This window comes from Muscardinus avellanarius (genome assembly GCF_963383645.1).
Source record: "Muscardinus avellanarius genome assembly, chromosome: 8".
In the NCBI taxonomy this organism is placed as follows: domain Eukaryota; kingdom Metazoa; phylum Chordata; class Mammalia; order Rodentia; family Gliridae; genus Muscardinus; species Muscardinus avellanarius.
In genome coordinates, this window is record NC_137794.1 from 55,180,836 (window position 1) to 55,205,388 (window position 24,553).

At 32.4% G+C, this 24,553-nt stretch overlaps 1 protein-coding gene across 1 annotated transcript in view; it reads right to left on the reverse strand.

Moving 5' to 3' along the window:
• Positions 1-24,553, reverse strand: part of ASCC3 (activating signal cointegrator 1 complex subunit 3) — a gene marked incomplete at its 3' end in the record, with an annotated part of 321,972 nt that overhangs the window by 269,947 nt on the left and 27,472 nt on the right. The window contains exons 4-7 of the mRNA XM_080700024.1: positions 14,263-14,380; positions 10,553-10,754; positions 9,552-9,690; positions 8,822-8,947 (exon numbers count right to left, since the gene is read on the reverse strand). Of these exons, the coding sequence (XP_080556150.1) occupies positions 8,822-8,947; positions 9,552-9,690; positions 10,553-10,754; positions 14,263-14,380 (585 nt within the window). The remainder of the gene's footprint in view (positions 1-8,821; positions 8,948-9,551; positions 9,691-10,552; positions 10,755-14,262; positions 14,381-24,553) is intronic.

Consider the following 24,553-nt stretch of genomic DNA (forward strand, 5'->3'; position numbering starts at 1 on the left):
CAATGTCACTTGGCCTTTTGTTTATGTTGCCTTTCAGATTCTCTCTTTGGCTTCTACATTGGTCATTTTGACAATTATGTGGCATGGGGAACCTTTTTTCTGATCCTGTCTAAAGGGAGTTCTATACATTTCCTGGACCTGTGTATCGACCTCTTGCTCTATGTTTGGAAAATTATCTGCTATTATTTCTTTAAAAAGATTATTGATCCCTTTGGTTTCACCTTCTTTTCCCTCCTCTATTCCGATTATTCTTAGGTTAGCTCTCTTAAAATGGGCCCATATTTCTTCAATGTTAGATATTCCTGCTGTCTGATTTATTTTTTCTAAGTTATAAATTAAGAGTTCATTTTTGGAGTGATCATCTTCTAGGAGCGAGATTCTATTCTCCATATGGTCCAATTGATTGTTTATAGTTTGAAATGATGCCTTTACTTCAGTGATTGCATCCTTTGTTTCTTTTAGACTCCTCTAAATTCTTTTCAAAAGTCCTGTATTATTTCTACAGTTATATTCCTGATTTGATCTTCTGGAGATCTCTGAATTTCTGTCTCATCAGGTTCTGATATTTTGGGGTTGTGGGCATTCATTGCTCTATTTCAGAAGTTTGTGCCTTCTCTGGGTTCTTCCCTGGGTCACCGCGACTTCACTTGGGGTGCTCTGAATCTAGAGTTTGTGGTAATCTCAGCTGCCAGTACTCCTTTACTGGGTTGTATCATAAAGTCTCAGACCCAGGGAGTTAATCAAGGCTGCACAAGACCATGGGGGTGCTGGGCTAGGCGTTTTCCCACAGGGAGCTGCAACTAGGGTGTGGTATCTCTGCCACTGCTACTCCTTCACTGGGATGGTCTGTAAAATTTCACACCCAGGGAGATTATCAAAGCTGCGCAAGTCCCTGGGCATGCAGTGTTGTGATTTCTCATGTAGGGGCCACAATTTCACTTACGGTTATTGTGCACGCCTATCTGGAGCTGTCGCAGGCCTAGTGAACTCGCCGCCACTGCTGGCAATATGGAGTCGCTGTCATGCCCTCGGCCGTGAGGCTGGCATATTTCTTTTCTGGTTTTGAGCTCCGTTTAGAGTCCCTGGAGGCGTGATGATCTTGTCCACTGGGAATTTTAGACGCTCTTTGCGTTGGAAGAACTGCTGAATTACACCCAAATGATCTGCAGCAGCTCAATTCAGCTCCTTGTTTACTTTTCTTCTCTGGAGCCTGGTGCTGTGAGGGAAGATGGCGCTGGCATGGCTCCGCCACCCCATTGCAGGCTTGTTTCTCTTCTGGTCTCTGGTTGTTCTTCTAGACTTCTTTTTCTCTGTCCCTTGTGCTTACAATTTTTATTTCTCTGCTGATAGTGTTTTCTGGCTATGAAAAGTGCTGATTTTGTAGCAATAGAGATCGAGTGTTAGCAGGACTCGTAAACGCTAATTTTCTAGGTCACCATCTTCCCAGAGTCCATCGTTTTAAAGGTTTATATAAGGGGATTAAGTTAATGAAATATAACCCAATGAAGTACATAGTATTAGTTAAAGAAACACACGTTTCTTAGCTTTATTCATTTAAAGCAGTTTTCTAACATTAATGCTTATTTTGCATAAACTAAAAATTATTTATAGCAAAGTAATTCCACCTATCAACAATTCCTACAAAAAAATTAAAGTGTGACCAGGTTAAACAGCAAAATTCACTTACCAATTTGAGAAAGTAACTGCAGGAACAATTTATATAAGCATTCAAGAATCTTGGAATTGACTCTGATCACATTGAATATACCAGAGAGTGCTATAGATTTTCTATGTGTTATCTTATGTAGCCATCAAAAAAGTCTGACAAGGAAACTAAAACTCAAAGGCATTATTTTGATGATCTATGTCACAAAGCACAAAAATGATGAAGCTGGAAATTAACATCAATTCTACTTAACTGAATAGCAAGGTCCGCAAAGGCAGGATCATAAATCTACACTTCTATACCAACCATATTTTCCTAGCACAGTGTCTTGCATCAACAATGTGCTCAAGAAGTGATTACTAATCCACATATATGTTTAGACTCAATAAGTAGAAAACCCATCAATGCCAATGCAATCATACCATGTATTTGTTTATTATAACAGGCCTGTGCAACCACAACACAGATATATTGGCTGATAAGAACTCAATCCATTTATAAAGCAAAGTACAAGTTAAATTCACCTAATTTTCAGACACTGAATTCATTTACATCCTAAAATTATAATTCTAGAACCTTTTAATCTTCTCTATTCTAATTTCCTGTGATAAAATCAATAAAGTGTAGATAGTAAAAAGAAAAGTTATTTTGTTTGATTATTCCTAGCTTGAGGCAGATGTTAGTTACAATTCTCTCTATAGTTTAGCAGATATTTTTCAAAGCATCTGGTGCCCTATTCCTAGTTACTGCTTGCAAGTATTTCCAGTAGAACTTATAGTACTGTAATCCTGAAAAGGTCTGAATCATATGATAAAACTTAATTTTTGTTTAGGAAAGAAAACATAGTATTATTCTTCAAATGAGACTAAGACGTCTCATATTTTAAAACTACAGTGTACTAACAAACACAACCTTTTATATATAACATGTTTACATGTAACATGTTTATATGTAATTTAAATAATTGATAGAAAAACAAATTATCTTCTTTATGCTTTTATAAAAAGCTTATCTGATAGCTGGGTGTGGTGGCACACGCTTGTAATCCATGAGCTTGGGAGGTGGAGACAGGAGGATCACGCAGGTTCGAAGCCAGCCGCTCTGGCTTAAGAGACCCTGTTTCCAAATTAAAAAAAACCTATAAAACAGGTCTGGGAGTGTAGCCTGGAGCTAGAAGGGCTTCCAGGAACCCCAATACCACCAAAAAAAAAAGCTTATCTGATAGATGAAATATTTATATGTTTATATTTACTAAAAAAAATTTTCACATGTAACAGACTGGATGGATTAAAGTCCTCACATTTAAAAGCATCCTGACAACATGAAGTTTTTCTTTTTAGTTTCCACAGTAATACCTATATACTTTACAGTAACTCATTCTTTATATTTTACTTATTTATCTATGTATTTATTTTATTTTGCAGCAATGAGGATTAAACCCAGGGGCATTCTACTTCTGAGCTATACCTCCAGACCTATTTTTATTCTTTATTTTGAAATAGGCACTAACTAAATTGGGGAGGGCCTAAGTAGCTGAGGATGACAACAAAACTGCAATATTTAACATGTCTGCCAAGGTGCATCAAAATTTTAAAGATCTCTTTTCTTCCCTACTTCTATTAGTTGTTGATATTAGCATTTCAATATAATGAGAAAATAAATAGGAAGTAAAAAAGAAAGTGGTAGCTAGAATCATGATTTTGTAGTAAACTATAAAATCCTAAGGTCCAAGGAAAGATCTGAAAAGCAGAGAGAAAAATTTACCTAAAAATAAATATAATAAATGTATATAAATATATATAAATAAGTATAATAAATATATTTAGGCTACAAATCTCTTAAAAGAAAAACTAAATGCATATAATGACAGAATATCTTAAATGTGCTAAGAAAAAATAACTGTAAACTTATATACATTTCAAGAACAATGGTAAAATAAAGGCAATTTAGATCAACAATATTTAAGAGATTTTTATATACCACCACATTCCAAAAAAAGTTTGGGAGATAAGAAGTTATTAAGGGCTGGGATGTAGCTCAGTAGCAAAGGGCTTGACTGGCAAGTGCACCACCCTGGGTTCAATCCCTAGTCCAAAAAGACAAAAAAAAGTGATTAATGTGAAAGCACTGGATAAAAAGGGAAAATTCAAATAAAATGATAGTGAATACACTATCATTTAATAATTAATAACTAACAATGCCTGGTATAAAAACTAAAAGAACATACAGAATTAAAATACATGATAAGAGTATCTAAGAAACCAAAAAGGAATAAGAGTCAAAAACCATGGAAAACTTTATTTTGTAATATTTTAGATCTACTCAATACATAAAGAAGAAAGAAAAATCAGGAGAAACAAGTTCCAGATATCTATCAAATGTCTAATACTCAATAATGGAGAAAAGACAACTTATACATATTTCCCATTGGACATGTCCTATTTTATATTCATAGGGTATTAATTAATTACTAAAAGAATTATCTCCAGATACTTAAGAAAAAATGAAACTTTTATAGAGAAAAAGAACTATTCATTCTCTTAATTTCTAATAGTTCAAATATACCTTAAAATTATTTTTTCCAGAAATGTAATTACCTGACTTCCTAGAGCAATTTATATTTTACAAGCATTCAGTTTCCAAACTATTCATTTTCATTGCTTTTAAAACAAGAGTCTATTTTAGTTCTTTCATGTGAAGTGATGTATTCAAGGTTATAAGAAATGAATACTTTACTGGGATTTTAATCAACCAATGAATCTATGAGCACTAAAACTAAGAATATACATTCTGTCACATAACTACTCAACTATTTGGCATTACTCTTATCATAGGTATTACTTAAATAGTCAGCAAACTTCCTAATCCAACACACATTTTGTTGTATGTAGTTTTCCCCTCAAAAAGTTTTATTGGTGCATTATAGTCTCACATTTATGTAGTTTAGAGTGATAGGACATACATGCACACATTACTTGGTGAGCTACAGCCCCCGAACCTGCTTCCTTCTCACTCCCTCCCCTTCCCCATACATGATATAGAGATTATCATTGGTAATTTCACATATGTATATAACTTCAGTGACAGTGTTTCCTTCATTGATTTTCCCTTCTCTCCAACACCACCCTACAGTAGATCCCCTCCTTCACTCCACTGGAGTTTCTACTCCCTTATCTAATGTTCCTCTAGTGTTCAAGTAATTCCCTAGCTTCCACACATGAGAGAAAACATATGACCCTTCAGTTTTTGTGACTGGCTAATCTCACTTAACATAATGTTCTCCAGGTCTATTCATTTTCCTGCAAATGACATAATTTTGTTCTTTATTGCTGAGTAGGATCCCACTGTGTGTATATCCCATAATTTTGTAATTGATTCATCTGTTGATGGGTACTTAGTTTGGTTCCATAATTTAGCTATTGTAAACTGTGCTAATATGACCATGGATATGTATGCATCCCTATAATATTGTGATCTCAATTCCTTGAGAAAGATACCGAGGAGTGATATAGATGAATTATATGGTGGATCCTTTTCAATTTTCTGAGGAATCTCCACAAAGCTACATTTGCAATACTACCAACAGTATAGAAGTTTTCCAATTCCTTCCACATTATCACAAGCATTTACTGTTGTCTGATGATTGTCATTATAATTGGGGTTAGATGGAATCTCAGTGTACTTTTGGTTTGCATCTATCTGATTGCTAATGACATTGAACGTTTTCCATATATTTATTGACTATTTGTATATTTTTATTTTGTGAAGTATCTATTAAATTCCATTGCCCATTTATTGATTGGGTTGAATTTTTTAGTGTTTAGTTTTTTAAGATATTTATATATTCTGAATATTATTTACCAGAGGAATAGCTGGCAAATATCTTCTCCCATTCTGTAGGCTCTCTCTTTAGACTGTTGGGGCGCAATTTTGCACAAGTGAGGCAAAATGGACTGAATAATGTATAATTTAAGTAAGATGAAAGACTAACAATGTCAGAATAAAACTTCAAAATTCCTATGTCCGATTCAGAATTGAATTTATTTTTTCATGAAAAAATACTAGGACCTGAAAACAATTGTCAAATTCATATATAAGCTGTTATACAGACCGAATAATCTCTAAAACAAGTTATATTCTCAGAGTTATGTGAATTGATCTAAAGGAATTTCCCTAGATAATTAACTTGAAAAATAAATCCCTCATCTGTTTGACTTAATTATACTACAATATTAAAAGACAACTCACTCATGTAAGCATGTACCTCATCAAAAAGTATTAAAATGTCTAAAAATTATCACTGAGGGTTGAGCATGGTGCCTCACACTTGTAATCCTAATACTTTGTAGGCGAGACAGAAGGATAGCAGGTTTGTTGCCAGCCTCAGCAACTTGTGAGGTCCTCCGCAACTTAGTGAGATCCAGCTTCAAAATAAAGAATAAAATATGTCTGGGGGTGTAGCTCAGAGGTAGAATGTTCCTGGGGTTCAATTCCCAGTAATAAAAAAAAATATTATCACTCAGGCACTCTAGAGCCTATTATAGTTCATGTTTTAATTATCAAAAGAGATATTAAGCAAAGAAGAACAACCAGTGTTAAGGGTGAGAAAAGAGAAATCTAAATAGAAAGAAACTAAACAATCATTTGCAGGAAAATAAAAATGTTATTAATAAATTTGCCATTCATAATATTAATGTCATTGCAAATCACTAGATGTGCAATGCAAATATAGAAAGGGCAGAATAGAATAAAGAGAAATAATGCCCCAATGAAATCATTAAAAAGACTCACTTTGGTTTATTTGTAGTAAAATATCTCCCCTAAATGAAGAAACTCAGCTCAAAAGTACTGGGATTATAAGCATGCACCACCACACACCTAGCTAAATTTGGTAATTTCTTACAAAAATAAAAATGAAACTAAAATGCAATCCAGCAAATCCATTCCTGAGCATTTATGGCAGAAAAAGGAAAATTTGTGTTCACACCAAAACCTGGATAACAATATTCATAATGTCTTTCTTGGTGGTATAGACAGAACTGTGCCCCTGAACCCTCAGATTCATATGCAGAAGCCCTAGCCATCATTGTGCCTCTAATGGACATAGGATCTTTATGGATGTAATTATGCTTAAATGAGGCCATAAAAGTGAGGTCCTCCTAATTCAATAAGACTAGTTTCCTTTTAAGACAAAGAGATGCATGAATCCTATCTCCATGAATGAACAGAGAAAAGCCTATGAGGGGACACAGGAAAAATGCCCTTACCAGAAACCAAATCCACCACCACACCACCTTGGAACTTACAGCCTCCAGAACTTTTAGAAAATAAATTTCTGTTGTTTCGACCAGCTGGTCTGTGGTATTTTGTTATGGCAAGCCAAGTAGACAAATAAAATGCATAACCGCCAGAAAATGTAGACAAAACAAATGTCTTTCAATAGATAAATCGTTAAATTGTGGTTATCTACATCACATGTTGTAGGCTGAATAATGAATGATTCACAAAGATGTCCATGGCCTAATCCAGAGGATGTATGAATAGATCAGGTTTTGGCAAAAGCTGCAGATGGAATGAACCCATTCAGAAAAACTCCTTCACTTTAATCCAAATAAATATGAGATTTAATATAATATAAAACTAAATAAATCTTGATACTGTTATAATTATTGGTAAAAACTGTTCTAATTTTTTTTTTCCAGAGTCTGGGGATGGAACCCAGGGGAATTCGACCTCCGAGCTACCCCCTCCCCTATTTTTTTCATTCTTTATTTTGAAACAGGGTCTCACTAAATTGCAGAGGGCTTCACTAATTTTTGAGGCTGTCTATGAACCGAGATCCTCCAATCTCAGCCTCCTGAATGCTGGGATTACAAGTGTGTGCCACCACACCTGGCTTTGTCATGATTTTCTAATTCTAGCTGTCTTTCAAAATTACCTAGAAGTATAAAAATTAACTTCAAAATATTGATATCTGGATTCCTTCCTAAAGATTATGTTTTAATTAGGGCATAAGACATTGAGATTTTGAAAAATTTCTACAGGTAATTCTGATGCATAGGACGAAAACTACTGATACAAGATATAATTAGAATGATATTCTACTATAAAAACTTATTCTAGAAAACAACTTAAAAGTGTATTAGTAAGGAATTGGCTTAAATGCAACACTGTGTGGTAATTTAAAAATCTGATACTGTGGTACTATGTCCATGAACACAAAAAGATGTAAGTATATGTATATACACATAAAGTAATATGAAGCACATAAAATTGGGTTAATTTTTGTTATTCTGTAGGTATTATTTATGTTGCTTTATGCTGCTTCTTTTTTGCCTGTACTATTTGATATTTTTTAATGACTACATATTATTCGTGTATTTTAAAAATCCAAGAACTTGGTTTTGATAATGGAAAACATTAACTTTAAATACTATACATACTTTAAATTAACAGAGATTTTATTTTGAGATAGATTAAGTATGGGAGAATATTACCAAATGGTGAATATAAGCAAATACAATTTTTACATAGGTTTGGACCTACTCAGAATTTAAAAGTCATGGGAAAATAAGCTGAACAAACTAGTTAGGTCAGATGAGATGGCCCATACCCATAATCCCAGTATTTGGAAGCTATAGCAGAAGGACTGCAGGGTTGAGGCCACCCTTAGCAATTTAGTGAAACTGTACTTCTAAGTAATAAAACACAGTTGGCCTCTAGCTCAGAGGTAGAGCACTCCTTTGTTCAATCCTTATCACGACATATACACAAAAAAGTAATTAAGAATTTGATTCCCCCCAGAAAACTTTTAATATAGGTTGAACATGTGACTAATATATGAATCATTTCAAACATTTTATTTAAGTCAATTTTTAAGTTAAATGAAAAAATAAATGAAATAAACAAAATAAATAGGAAATATAAAGATATATATCCAAAAGTATAAATGTATATATGTATGGAAAAGGTTATATATGCAGTTTTTAAATTTAAACTCCCCTCAAGTTTTTCTTTAGTAACCTACTATTTATGTCTTAATACCTACTACATGTCAGGAATTAGCCAATTATTTTTTAAATTATTTTTCAAAAATGTCTATTTATAACATATACCAACCCTCAAAAAAATCAACTCTATAAAAGGTCATCTCACCTCATCCAAATCTTGAATATAAACTGGCTTCTCCTCAAAGCCTACTGGCATTGGTTCACTATAGGGAATCCTTACTTCTTCATAAAGCTTGTTATTTTCTCTTTGGATTCCTTCTGGTAAAATCATCTGTAAAAACAAAAATATAAATCCCATAATAACAAAAAAATAAACAACTATTGTGCTAAACATTTTTTAATTACAGAGAGAAACAGAATGCTACTGGTTTTATGATATAGCACAGGCAAATAAATTTAACTAATTTAAAGAAAAGGAAACCTCAACAAAACAAAAATAAATAAAACCCATATACATATGTAATATTCATGTGTCAAGTATTTCATATGATATATAGACCACAGTATGTTGATAAACTTTAAAGTACACATCAATTACATAGCATCCCTGAAGAAAAATGTACTGAAATAATAGAAAAATGTGGGATATATAGTGTAAAGTTTAGTCAAATACTGATACCACTGAAAAAACACAAAATTATAAACTGTAACAATAATATACTTGAAATGAAAAAATGCGTTCTTAATACCTACTACATGTCAGAAATTTTATATACAACACAATATCTCATTTCCCCCACTACTTTAAAATACAATTTAGCATAGTCTATTCAGCTAGTACTGTGCTCACAAAGAAACACAGAAATCTATGTTTCATTGCCTTAGAATAGATCTATTTTCAATAATGGTTACTGGTTATATAACCAATAGCATACCTTTGCACCAGCAATGAATGCGGATGTTTTCCTGGCTTCAGCCTGGGAATCATAAACGTGGGGATAACGTATTTTTTCAACATCTCCTCTCTGCCTGCTCAGAATTGGAGCACTTCTAGCATTCAGAAGTTCCTGTTCTCTGCAAACACAAAAATAACAACCAATTCTGATATTTTTACATTGAAAAAGAAATCATATACTAAAACAAGTTCATTATAGTAATTATTTAAGGGGCTTTCCATTATGTATGAGGAGAAATTAAGCAATACAAAGGAAGATATTGGCAATCCAGACATTTTGGGAGTAACCAAAGAAGATTCAATACCTTTGAGATACTATTTTTAGATAATATCATTCAATAAGTTTGGCTTAATATTTTTTACTTAAAATTTTGTTTTCTCACAATTCAAAGATGTTTAACAAGGTATATATTCCTTATTTGTTTTAAATGTTTCAATATTTAGAAAATTAAATGCATGTAACAGGTGTATTCATTTCGAGTCACCCCCCCATGCCATTTTGGCATGGGGCTGTATTTCTAATTTCTGTATTTCTATCTTTCTAATAAACTTCTTTAAATCTTCAAAAAAATGCAATGTAACTTTATTTCATTTTCCTCCTTTCCTCTAAATAGGGAAAATAAATATCATTAAAATGGGAAATAAATATCATTAAAATGGGAAAGAAAACAAAAGTCTCAAAATAAATTTACCTAGTTTTTTGATAACTTAAATGGTATGTTTACAGCACCTAAACATAGCTTACCTCAACAATTTAAATATCCCACCTAAGTGAACACAACCAAAAATGTTCTAATTAAGCAGGTGATTTCTTTTAATGCCCCCAAATTAGATTTTCATATAATAAAGTTCTATTCTTATATAAAAATTGGACTGCAAGTAAAAATCCACTAAACTGATAAAAACTAAGATAAAAAATGAAAATGATACATAAAAGTAGCAATTATAACAGGTACATTTTTCAGCTTCTGGCTTTATTACCTGTGTATCCGTAATTCCTTAGGATCAAAGCAAATTTCTCCAGAATTGTTTCCATCTTCTCCAGACCTTTTTTCTCGTCCGGCAATTCTTTTTCCTTCACGGCGATATTGTTTCATTAACTGCTTTTCTTGTTCAGACTGAATAGTAACTTGACAACCATAATTAGGTTTAGCATTCTCTCCTAAAATTTTTTTGCAATTCTCTAGAAGGCAAGTTTTTAAAATATAATGAACTACACATCTCAGAAATTATCTAACCTTTATGAAAACCATTATTCCAAAACATACAATACAGTGCTTCAACAATTCACTTTTTAAAACTGGTACATTCAATTATATATTTTACATTCTTTTTTATTCACTTATTTATCTTAATACATTTATTGGTACATTATAATCTCATATTATAATGTCATTCATAGTGATAGTAATATATATGCACAACACTTGGTGGGCTTTTCCCCAGCTCTCTCCCCACTTCATCCATTCCCCATATAAGATATCAAGGTTAGCAATGATATCCTCACATATATTCATAATACGTATTTTAAGAACAGTTTTTTTATATCACAATATCTCAATAATACATAGTGGCTTAAGAAAAGTCAACAATATTTTCTTACTACATATTCAATGGTTTAATGTTATTACTATCAATTCTTACATATAACATTAGGAACCTAAAAATTCAATTTATAATTCTGAAATTGTTGGTTTAATAATTTAAAAAATACAATAATTCAATACTAACACTGTTGATATAATAAAAAATAAAAATTCTTAACACATTATATAAAACTTTTCCCTATAAATAGGCCTTACTCTGTTACGTTTTATATATGCTACTATTTATTCTTACTGAGAACTAGATTTACTAATATTATCTCAGGACACATTTATACAGAATGACCAAAAAATTAAATAAATAAAACAAGAACACGGTCTATTTTTTCATGGAAACACAATTTTTAAAAACAGAAGAAAACCAGAACCACTAAAGGAAACAAGGCTATTAAATCTTAATGGTTAAAAAGTATTACTTAGGTTTGTGCTAACTCAGAGGTAAGAATGCCCCTGGGTCCAATTCCCAGTACTGTTAAAAAAAAAAAAAAGCAAGCATTATTCTGTTGAAGAGCTAATATGTCCTAAGTACTGCCACTAGGTTATGAAGAAGAAAATGAAATTTGGTCCAAACTCTGGCATAGCACAGTTAGATTATTTTATCAAATGCCAAGATTTAATACAGAACAGGGATGGAATTAAACATATCATCACAGAAAAAATATTTTCTAATTTTTTTATTTGAATATTCATAAGAGGAATTAGTCACTGCCTCGTTACATGATTTTAAATAAGTCACTTCACTCTCATTCACATGAAATAAAATACCCTATATAATGGCTTTCTAGCTGTACAAAGAAAATCTTCCAGATGACCCAAAAAGAAAAATATGGCTCAAAATAATAAAAAATAAGCTCTGATCTCATCTATATTAGGATTAAATTTTACAATTGTGAAAAAAGTATTTTACTATTTAAGTTACATAATTTACTTTGTAAGTAAGTCTTATACGCTTTATTATAATATTTGAATTTCTGATCAACATTTAGTGTCAGAAAAATAATGCAGAGTTCTGGCAGTTTTTACATGTACTCTGAATAAAAGATCTGTCTGCAAAATCATAAAATCAGCAATACAGATACTAAACAGAATGTATAAAATTTGAATAATATCCTTTACTTATCAGAAATAAGTGTTAAATATTTTAAAGTGTGAAATTACTTTGGATGACAGATTAAATGCTATATACTACTGTCATTAACATTTTAAGCAAATGTAACAGTAGTATGCATAGTTGTGATCATCCAAATATCGAATTTAAAATATAAGAAGAAAATGTGACTGCCTAATTTAAAGATTTATAAGGTTTCAACTAGAATATACTAAAGTCCTTTAAAACTAAATGTAATAGCCAGGCGTGATGGCGTACACTTGTAATCCCCGCGCTTGGGAGGAAGAGACAGGAGGATCGATCACGCAGGTTTGAAGCCAGCCTTGCGGGCTTAAGAGACCCTGTTTCCAAATTTAAAAAAAATAAAAATAAAAAATAGGTCTGGGAGTGTAGCCTGGAGATAGAAGGGTTCCATCACTAGTACCACCAAAAAAACAAAAAAACAAAAAACTGAACATAATATATTTTATCAAGTTAAATTTTAAAGCAGCAAATGCTTCAATGTATGGAAGTTTCTGGGTTAGACTAACTGTAGAAATTGACAAGCACTAGTGAGATTATATTAATTTTGATTCTAACAAATGATTACTAAAAATAATATAGAAGTTTATATTCTTGTAGAGTATAATTATGACCAAAAAATTCTATATAACTACTCAACATATTGTCACTTGACAGCAAGAACTAACTTTGAATTTATAACATACTCCATACTAAATATACAGCCCTGAAGACAGAATTTAATTCAAAACTATCCTCAACTTAGAGGTCAGTAAACAGTACCCTGTCATTTCTCACTCATCTTACACTTCCTGGTTGTAAAAAGAGAAGCAGATTAGGCTATATATATATATATATATATATATATATATATATATATATACACACACACACACACACATACATACATATATACACACACATATACATACATACATACACACACACACTATATGTATGTACATATATTTATATATGTTTTGGTCCATATATATGTGTGTGTGTGTGTGTGTGTATATATATATATATATATATGGATTTAAAAGACTTAAAGAAAATCTGTATGAAAGTAAAAAAATGCTAAACAACAAAAAAAAGCCATTGTTCTCTCAGACAGTAATTTTGGAAAACAAAAAGGATAGGGTGTGATTAGAAACTTGCTAAGAGAGCTTAAAAAAATAAAAATACAATTTGGTAGTTGGCAGAATTACATGTTTACCCAAATATATAGATTGATGGGAACAGAATAAGTAACAACAGCATAAACATTCTTTTGATCCTTTCCCCTCAAAATATTTTAAGGAAAATAATTTTTCATGCATATGCAATAAAAACCTAGTAAAAGCTTTTGAAAAATACACTAGTTACCAAGCTCTTTATTGAAATTCTTAGAAAATCCTAATTTTTTCATTTAAATGCCTCAAATTCTCTAAGTATAATTATCATTCTTTTATAGTAGTAACATTAATAATAATCCAATATGAAACAAAAAAGTAAAATACTTTAAAAAAAAACAATATCTATTAAAAGTAGTTTAAGCCGGGTGTGGTGGCACACACTTGTAATCCCAGTGCTTGGGAGGTGGAGACAGGAGGATCTCGCAGGTTAGAAGCCAGCCCTGCTGGTTTAAGAGACCCTGTTTCCAAATTTTTAAAAAAAATTATAAAAAAATAGGTCTGGGAATATAGCCCGGAAATAGAAGGGTTTCCAGGAACCCCAATACCACCACCACCAAAAAAAAAAAAAATGTAGTTTAGCCAGTTACAAAAAAAAACTCATGTCCAAACACTGCCATGTTCCCCTATTTGGGTCACTTATACTTATTTAAAAATCTGCCATATAGAAAATCATGACATCATTGATTTTACAATAAATTACATAACAGACCAAAGACTATAAAAAGTAAAATTATAATAAAAAGATGTATTAACTAATTAATCTTTCCTTTACATTAGAATCACTACTGTATACTTTCTTACCTTGAAGAACCTGAAACTTATGATCACTTGAATTAAGAAATCTGTCCACAATTGAAATTCTGTTCTGGAGAAGCTTCTCAATAAGATCAAGTCCTTCAGGTCCCAGCAATTCAAATAACTTAAAAAAGAAAAAAACAACAACAAAAATAGCTGTTACCTCAAAACATTTCAAGACATACTCTATGCCAAAGTATGAAGTCAAACTAATATAGAAGTACCCAAATTGGTTTAATAAATTTAATAACCTTATAGTGATACCCTGTGTCCAAATAAAAAGTAAAATAGTGCTGGGCATATATAGCTTCCCAAGGAAGAAAGGGAGGAAGGGAGGGGATTAAAAAAAATGGTATGCCTAAATTGCTGAGGTTGTCCCTGAACCTGAGACCCTCCTGTCTCAGCCCCCGAGTACTAGTATTACAGGGATGTACGACCATCAGCTAAAAAATATAATATCTTAAAAGAGAAAGTTAAATCTTCACATTAAGAAACTTTCAGCTTTATAAAGGCTGCCTGCAATTATAAAATTAAATATAAAGATTCAATTCTTTAAAATAATGACTTGGATAACTCTGAATCACAAGATAACAAATACTTGTGCTTGTTTTTTTCTTCATATAACGAAATGAATGGCCTCAGCTACTACTTACTGAGGCCCTTTGCAATTCAGTGAGACCCTGTTTTAAAATAAAATAGGGCTAGGGGTGTAGCTCAGAGGCCCATTAAACTACCAAGATCATTCCTCACAGACATAGAAAAATCAGTCCTTAAATTGATTTGGAATAACAAAAAGCCCAGAATAGCCAAAGTAGTTCTCAGCAACAAAAAACATGCAGGAGGAATCACAATACCTGACTTTAAACTATGTACTAAGCCATCGTAATAAAAACAGCATGGTACTGGCACAAAAACAGATACATAGACCAATGGAGCAGAATAGAAGACCCAGAAAAAAGCTCACACACTTTCAGCCAATTGATTTTTGATAAAGGGGCAAAAAACATACACTGGAAAAAAGATAGCCTTTTCAACAAATGGTGTTGGCAAAACTGGTTAACCATATGCAAAAAAATTGAAAATGAATCCCACTTTCTCACCCTGCACAAGAGTCAATTCAAGATGAATCAAAGACTTGGAAATTAAACCAGAGACCTTGAAGCTCCTTGAAGAGGGCATAGGTCCAATACTGCAACACACAGGCACAGAGAAACACTTTCTCAACAAGACCCCAAAGGCACAACAAATTAAAAGGAGAATCAATACGTGGGATTGCATGAAATTGAAGAGCTTCTGTTCAGCAAAGGAAACTGTCAAGAACCTCAACTGAGAGCCAACAGAATGGGAGATTTTTGCCACTTACCCCTCCGATAGAGGACTAATACCTAGAATATACAGAGAACACAAGAAACTCAACACTAAAAAAGACAAATCATCCAATCAAAAATGGGCAAGCAAACTAAATAGACACAACACGAAAGAAGAAATTCAGATGGCCAATAAATGCATGAAAAAAATGCTCAACATCATTGGCAATCAGAGATTCAAATCGAAACTACCCTGAGATTTCACCTAACTCCAACTAGAATGGCAATCATTCAAAACACAACAACAGATGCTGGCAAGGATGTGGAGAAGTGGGAACTCTAAAACATTGTTGGTGGGATTGCAAATTAATGCAACCACTTTGGAAAACAGTGTGGAGAATCCTCAGAAAAATGGGAACAAATCTATCATTCGATCCAGCAATACCACTTCTGGGTATCTACCCAAAAGAAAGGAAACCAAACTATCAAACTAATGCATGTGTACCTATGTTCATAGCTGCACAATTTACCATAGCCAAACTATGGAACCAGCCAAGATATCCATCAACAGATTAATGAATTACAAAACTGTGGGATATGTACACAATGGAATTTTACTCAGCCATCAAAAAAAAAAAACTCAATTACATCATTTTCAGGAAAATGGATGGAACTGGAGGACATTATGCTAAGCGAGATTTGTCAGTCACAAAATTTAAGAAATTGGATGCTTTCCCTAATATGTGAATGCTAAGGAGAAATGGGTCGTAGGAAGATCTCTAGTTGAAAAAGGAAATCCTATAGAGGAGCAAACAAGACAACCTAAATGAGGGGATGGGAGGGGGGAAGAAGGAAATTCTCTAAAACACACAATGTACTTAAACATATCGAAGTCAATCACTAAGCCAAGCAAGGGAAGGAGGGACGGGGAGGGAATGGGGTGGGAATTGGGTAGGGGCTAAATGGGTGATGTGTACATGTATGTTCACACAAGTTTTTTATCCCAATATGATATATGAATATAATATACCAATAAAATATTTAAAAAAGAAACAAAAATAAAATCATAAGCTAGAACTTAAGTATATATGAGATATTATGAGATATTAAATTGGTGAAAGATATTTTCTCTTGTCAATTTATGTACACAAAAGGACAATAAATGAAAGAAAATGAATTATTAAGAATACTCCTGTAGCCAGGCATGATGGCGCACACTTGTAATCCCAGCATTTGGAAGGCTGAGACAAGAGGATTGCGGTTCACGGACAGTCTCATCTACTTAATGAAGCCCTTTGCAACTCAGTGAGACCCTGTTTCAAAATAAAGAATTAAAAATAAAGAAAAAGAAATAGGGCTGGGGTGTAGCTCAGAGGTAGAATGACCCTGGGTTCCATCCCCAGTACCGCAACAACAAAAAAAAGAATACTCCTGTACTAACAATTTTTAATATATCAATATCTATGAAACATTTATTATATGCCAGGTACTATACAAAGCACTTACTAGTCCTAACATATCTTTCTAACAGATTTTTCACATTAAAGTATTATTATTGCTTTTCTTAACTTAAGAAAATTAAACTAAAAATATCATAAATTGCCTAACATTAAACAGCTAATAGTAGAGTTTTGAAATACCATCTGAATCCAAACATAAGGAAAATTTTCACTATAATACTTTTTTCCAGAAAGCTGTTGTGACATGAAAATGAACATGAATATATTACACTAAAAAATACTAAATGAGAAATATTAAAGGTGTTGATTGAGGTTAAGAAATTTTTGTTAAAGGAAATGGTAGAAATGGTGGCGCTGAGTTCATCTCCAGCAACAAAACGTGGGGGGGAGAGCAAGACAATGAAAAAAAAAAAAAAGAAATACGAATGAAAGATATATCTTGTGATATAATTCCTCCCTCCAAGTAAAAATATGATATGTAACAAAAAGAGTTTAAGATAATTGAGGATAAAGACTATCTTAAGGGCATAAAGGTGCACGCTTGTAATCCCAGTACTTGGGAGGCTGTAACAGGAGGATCACAGATTCATGGTCAGCCTCTGCTACTTAGCGAGGCCTTTTGCAACTTAGTAAGACCCTGTTTCAAAATAAAGAATAAACCATAGTGCTGGGGATATATATAGCTTGGAGGCAGAATGTTCCTGGGTTCAATCCCCAGTACCACACACACACAAAAGGGAAAAAAAAAGTGAGAATACTAACACTTATTTGTGTGTGTATGTGGTACTGGTCTCTTAAGCCCGCTAGGCTGGCTTCCAAACTGAGTGAGCCTCCTGTCTCTGCCTCCCAAGCGCGGAGATCACAAGCGTACGCCACCACGCCTGGCGATACTAACACATTTTAATGAGACAAATGATGAAAAGTTCCTTGACATACTTCCAGATTTTCACTGGAAATTTTAACTAACTTCTAAGAGGTGTCTGTTTCTCAAGTTTTCATGTATAAAAAGAAATATCAGTAATTATTTGAAAAATTGCAATATTATTTTTTGTACTGGAGATGTTGCTAATTTGTGGAGTACTTACCTAGGACACATAGGTCCTAGGTTCAATCACCAGCACCAAAAACAAAAAAAGAAAGAAGTAAGATACTATTTCCTTTTCTGAATATATACTTTATCTTTGTGAGGATGGATTTTCTTCACTCTAAATACACAGTACAGCAAATTGATGCAGAACAAGGTAAGAGAGTATACGTATTGTCTATTAAACCAGACATTAGTGAATATTAGAATCATATCTCAAAATCCCACTGAATCTATAGATTCAACTGAATCACTATCAGAATCCTTGATGACTGCTTTATAAAAATTAACAATCTGTCTCAAAAATTAATATGAATTTTGAAGAACCCCATATTAATCTAAACAATCTTGAAAAAAATATTTAGGACTCACACTTTCCTATTTCTAAACTTATGACAAAGCAACAGTAATCAAAACAGTGTAGTGCTGGCACAAGAATAAACATACAGATCAATTAAATCAACCAAAAGTCCAAAAATAAAACCATGTGTCTATGGCCAATCAATTTTTGAAACATGTACCAAGATTAAACAATGGAAAAGGAAGAACTTTTCCATAAATAACACCGAGACAACTACCTCGTCATATGAAAATAAAATGAAACTACAACCATACCTCATACTATAAACAAAAACTAACTCAAAATCAATCAATGACCTAAATATAAAGATTAAAACTACAAACTCTTAGAAGAAAATGCAAGAGTAAATTTGCATACTAATGATTTTGAGGAAAGATTCCTAAATTCAACATCAAAACATGAACAAAAAACATAGACAACGTGGATTTCATAAAAATAAGAGACTTTAGCTTCAAATGAGACCTTCAAAAAAGTAAAAAAAAAAAGCCCACAAAATGGTAGAAAATACTTAGAAGTCATATATCAGACTTATATCCATAATGTAAAAAGAACTCTTAGAATTAAATAAAAAATTACTCTGAACAAAGAATCCAAATTTCTCCATGTAATATATATGAATGGCCACTAAGCATAATGATACACAGCATCATTCATTAATCATCAGGGAAAAAGAAACCAAAATTATAATGAGATATCACTGACACCCACAAAAAAGGCAATAAAACATAGACAATAACAAGCATTGTGAAAAATGTGATAAAAACTGGAAGCCACATACAATGTCTGTGGAAATATAAAAGTGTATATCTACCATGGAAAATAGTGTGTTGACTGTTCAGTAAGTTAGACATAAAATTACTATATGATTCAACAATTCCACTTCCAGCTATATCCCCAAAAAACTGAAATATGTCCAAACAAAAATACATGTAGAAATTTGGCTATTCTAATAATCCAAAGGTAGAAACAACCCAAACATTAATAAACTTATGAATGGATAAAAGGATAGCACATCCCTCTAATAGAATATTAAAAGATCCATTAAACACAAAGTCCTGTAAAAACAGAGTTTGAAAACATTTTGCTAAGTGAAGAAAATAAGTCACAAAATAATAGTTTGTATGATTCCATTTTCATGAAATTTCCAAAACAGAGAAATCCCCAGAGATAGAATTAGATTAGTCATTTTTAGTGGGAGAAAAGGGAAGGGGTAGTGACAGGATGGAGGTTAACAATTAAAGGCCTAAAACTTCTTTTTAGGTGATTTAAGTATATTAAAATTGTGGTAATGACTTGGCAATAAAAGTAACAACTTATATACTTTACATGGGTGCATTATATGGTTTATGGATTATGTATCAATAAAGCTATTAAATAAATTTATGGCTGGGCATGGTGGTACATGCTTGTAATCCCAGTACTTGGGAGACTGAGACAAGAGGATTGCAAGTTGGAGGGACAGCCTCAGCAAGTAGTAAGACTCTCTCATCAACCTAGTGAGACCCTGTTTAAAAATAATAAAAGCTGGGTATGGTAGCCCGGCTTGTAACCCCCGCGCTTGGGAGGTGGAGACAGGAGGATGGTGCTGGTTCGAAGGCAGCCGTGCTGGCTTAAGAGACCCTGTTTCCAAATAAAAAAGTATAAAATAGGTCTGGGAGTGTAGCCCTGAGGTAGAAGGGTTTCCAGGAACCCCAGAAGGAGGAGGAGGAGGAGGATAAGGAGGAGGAGGAGGAGGAGGAGGAGGAGGAGGAGGAGGAGGAGGAGGAGGAGGAGGAGGAGGAGGAGGAGGAGAAAATAGGGCAGGGGATATAGCTTGGAAGTAGAATGTCTTTGTGTTCAATCCCCAGAACCCCCCCCACACACACACACACAAATAAAAGGCTAAAAGTAGAAAAGAAAACTGCCTAAGGGTTGAAAGATAAAAAATTAAGTAGAATTTTCCCAGAAAGTACTTTTGAAACTATTTAACCGCTATGTATTAATTGTACATATTAGTGGAATTCTATATATTTTAACATAGTATGCACTGATCAAATCCAGCCTGCCTTTATCACATACCCCCTACCACCACCAAACTCTAGTAATCATTCTACATTTAGGTTAGCTTTTCTAAAAGCAATTTAAATGAAAAATGTTTTGATTATTAGTCAAACACAAAGTGGTTTGAATTGATAGACACAAGCCCTGTCCTTACGGTTAAAGATACCTATGTATATAACAACTCCCCCTCCCACATCCACATTGAGAACAGGTACAGTTCTCATTCAAGATTTGCAATACAAACAAATTTGGCACTCAGACTGACTGTTTATAAAGGTACATCATTCTGGATCACTTTTCTGTATACTAGTACATGTTCCCAATGCTTTCAACTTGAGAAAGAGAAGAGAAGGGGGGAAGATATTAGCTATGGATATAAAAAGAATTATGTATTCAGAGATTTAAGAAATAAAAGAATGCAGCTCACAAATAACAAAAAAGCAAGTTTCACAATTCTAGCGATACAATATAATAGATATAACATAGATAACATCCTTTTCCTAGTGAATACTGTTAAAGCCATATTAGCCATTAAAGTATTTTCCAATGGTTACTATAAGTATTCATAGTATATATAATATATACCATTTATATCAGTGTTGTATGTAATATATGTATATATGTATTCTTTATAGATGCTATCCATATAAGTATTATATATAATATATAACATTACTGACATATCAGTAATATGATATAAAATATAGTATTTTAGAAAGTAATGTTTTTAATAATTATTATAAAACTTTTTATTACACTATTAGATTAAGGTAGTTCCTCAGTAAATTAATAAATGGAAACAATCAAAAATTAACCAGCAGACCATTTCTGAGATGCCAAATAAAAATTATTTCAGAAAAAGCATAGATTAACTTTAAAACAGCATTTTTTGTTTCTTGATAAGGCAGTGTTTTAACAGATAAATGTAGTTTTTTAATCTTTTAAGAAAGGTAAACCCTACTTGCCATTATATGCTTAATTAGATCATTGTTATTCTAATAGGAGCAATGCTACACTGGATGCTATATTCCCAGCACAATTATCAAATGTATCACAGACATTATATTGCCATAAAAGGCTCATAAAAAGTAATGTTAAACCTTTCAAATAATATACCATGGGAAATTATAGTATAAATCCTATGAAAATTGGTAACTAGAAATATAATGAGCCTAAAAAAATCTATAAATGTGTTTTGAAATTGAGTTATGCAGAGATAAGTTGCGGGTTTCAGAATTTGCTTTTTCAATAGCAAATCTTTTATAGATTCAGCATGCTTTATCCAAAATGCCTGGAACCAAAAGTGTTTGGGATAACACATATTTACACATTTTAGAATACTTGCATATACATACTAACGCATCCTGGGAATTGGACCCAAGTCTATACACAAAATTCACTTGCGGCATATACACTGTAAATGCATAGATTGAAGGTTATATAGTATGTTTAGTGCACCTTCATTTGGTTGCAACCTATCACCTAGAAGTCAGGTATAGAACTTTCCTTTTGTGGTGTCATGTTGGTGCTCACAAAGTTTTAGATTTTGGAGCATTTTGGATTTCAGATTTCAGGTTAGGGATGCTCAACTTGTATTACCTAATAACATTCATTCAGTTAAAGGATACTCATTCATCCATTTGATAAAGGTAATGAATCTTTTCTGATTCCATCATACTTGATCTTTCTCAATACATTATCCCACATTGTTAAATACTCCTTATCCTTCTTGAAGGCTGCTTTCCTTTTTATAGACACATATCCTACCACTCTGGCTTCACTGTCCTCCTCAAGCTCATCCTCAATTCTTTGAATATTAAATGTCAAAGTTCCTTATGACTCCCCATCTTCTCTCTAGCTGTTCACAACCAAGCTTGTGATGTAGCTTGAAGGCAGAATGGCCCTGGGTTCAATATCCAGTGCCTTACCTCTTCCCCACCTCCCTTCAAAAAAAAAAAAAAAAAAGAAAAAGAAAAGGAATCAAAAGTGTGATTAAACCAACTACTGAAAAATATGAACTGGCAATCAAAGTCAGTGCTCCAAAAAAGCAGACCATACCGTTTTAGAGGCATGCTAGTACTAAACCTCTATGGGATAAATAATGTCTTTCTTATAAAAACAAAAAAGTTTTAGAAAGTTCCAGAAGCTGGTTTTATGAAGCTGGAATAATGTTAGGTATTAAAAGAGGACAATTTACAAAGTCTCTACTTAGGCTAAGATTCTAAGCAAAGTATAAAAACCATATAAAGCACCATCAGTGCAGAACCAGAAATGCCGCAAGACATAGAGAAGTGGAATTCTGAGTCTCACAAATTAAACTAAAGAAAACCCACACATTTCCTTTTCATTATACAGAAACATGCATTTTAAGAATTAGGGTTGTTCTATATATTAAAATATAAACAGTACATGTCATATATTATAAAAAGCACGATATGCAAAGAAAAACTGTATTTGATACAGAGTCCTTTCTTTGAGATAATTAGCAATTTTAGATTTGCATGTGATATAAAGTATATAGCAAAAGCTAAAAATAATGAAGTATAACAAAAGAAACTAGAAGCTTAAGCAACTCTAAAAAAGCTTTGAATTGACAATTCATGTATTATATATTGGATAATTACAAAAAGCAGATATTATTTAGAACTCTATAATTTCTTCTTAGTTTGCTCTTGGCATTTAAAATTACTAAGTATTCATACATTCTAAAATAAAGTCATAAATAAAACAAGAAATGTGAAAATTAGGACAATATTTATCTTGAGGAAAAATGTGCTATGCATATTGTTGCTTTTAGAGAATTAGATAAATTATATTTTCATAATAAATAATGCTCATTATTTACAGGTACTTAATCTAAGATAACAACTTAACAGAGCTAAAACCAAGGAAGGCTACTTATCATTTAATTAAGAAACATGAAATGTGAACACTATTTATTCCCCAAATACTATACTTAATTAAATAAGTAATTAAGTTTAAGTTAGAACCCACCGTATATTTAAAGGCTTACTTTATATTTTCATATACATGGCAAATTGATATCTTACTTCATTCTTAGAAAAAAGATATACTAATTTTAACTGCCTGAGAAGAAAACAAGTTTACAAAGATACATGAATATATAAAAAATTAAAGTCAAACGAATTAAGTCTTAAATGCTTCCACTTCTAAACCTAATAATAATGTTTATGTGAAGTGTCTGCCCAATTCAGTTGCCCGTTTCTTAATTGGGTTATTTCTTTTGCTAGTCTTTTGAGATCTTTATATATTCTGGATATTAAGTCCTCTATCAGAGTAGTAGCTGATAAAGATCTTCTCCCATTCTATATGCTTTCTCTTTAGATTCTAAAACCCATTCTTACAAATAAGAATGAAAAACTTAAAATAACAGACAATGTGAAAGTAATAAGAACCTTTGGAGAAAGCAGCCATATCATTTTGGAGAAGAGTGAAACATTCAGAAATATATAAAGAAAATAAATTTAAAAAAAGACACATCTGATCCAAGTAACATTCTACCCAAAACCGCTAAGACTAAAAAGAAAAAAGAAAAAAAAGCTCAATAAAGATGTGAGGTTCAGTAACATATTAGGTATTGCCTTTTTAAGCAAAAGACCAAAAGAAGATTCTCACATGAAAAGATGAATTGAATGCTTGCTGGAAACAAACAAAGCCTTCTTCAAATCTCAATATAAATAAAAAAAACTAACTCTATTTCATCAAATGAAAAATGGGCTATTCGTACAAGTTTATAAAAAATTTTAACTACAGTGTAATAAAAATATAACAAAAAACTAAAAAATGTTGGGAACAGTGGCACACTTCCAGCTTTTCAGGAAAATTAAAGCAAGAGGATTTGAGGTACAATGCCAGCCTGGACAATTTAGCAAAAACCTGTCTCAGAAAATAAAAAGGGCTCAGGGTACAGCTCAGTGTTACAACACTTGCCTAACATGAGTAAGGCCCTGATTTCAATCCCCATTATAAAAAGAAAGAAAAAAATCCTTTGATAAATAGGTAAGTTTTTTTCCAAGTATAATAT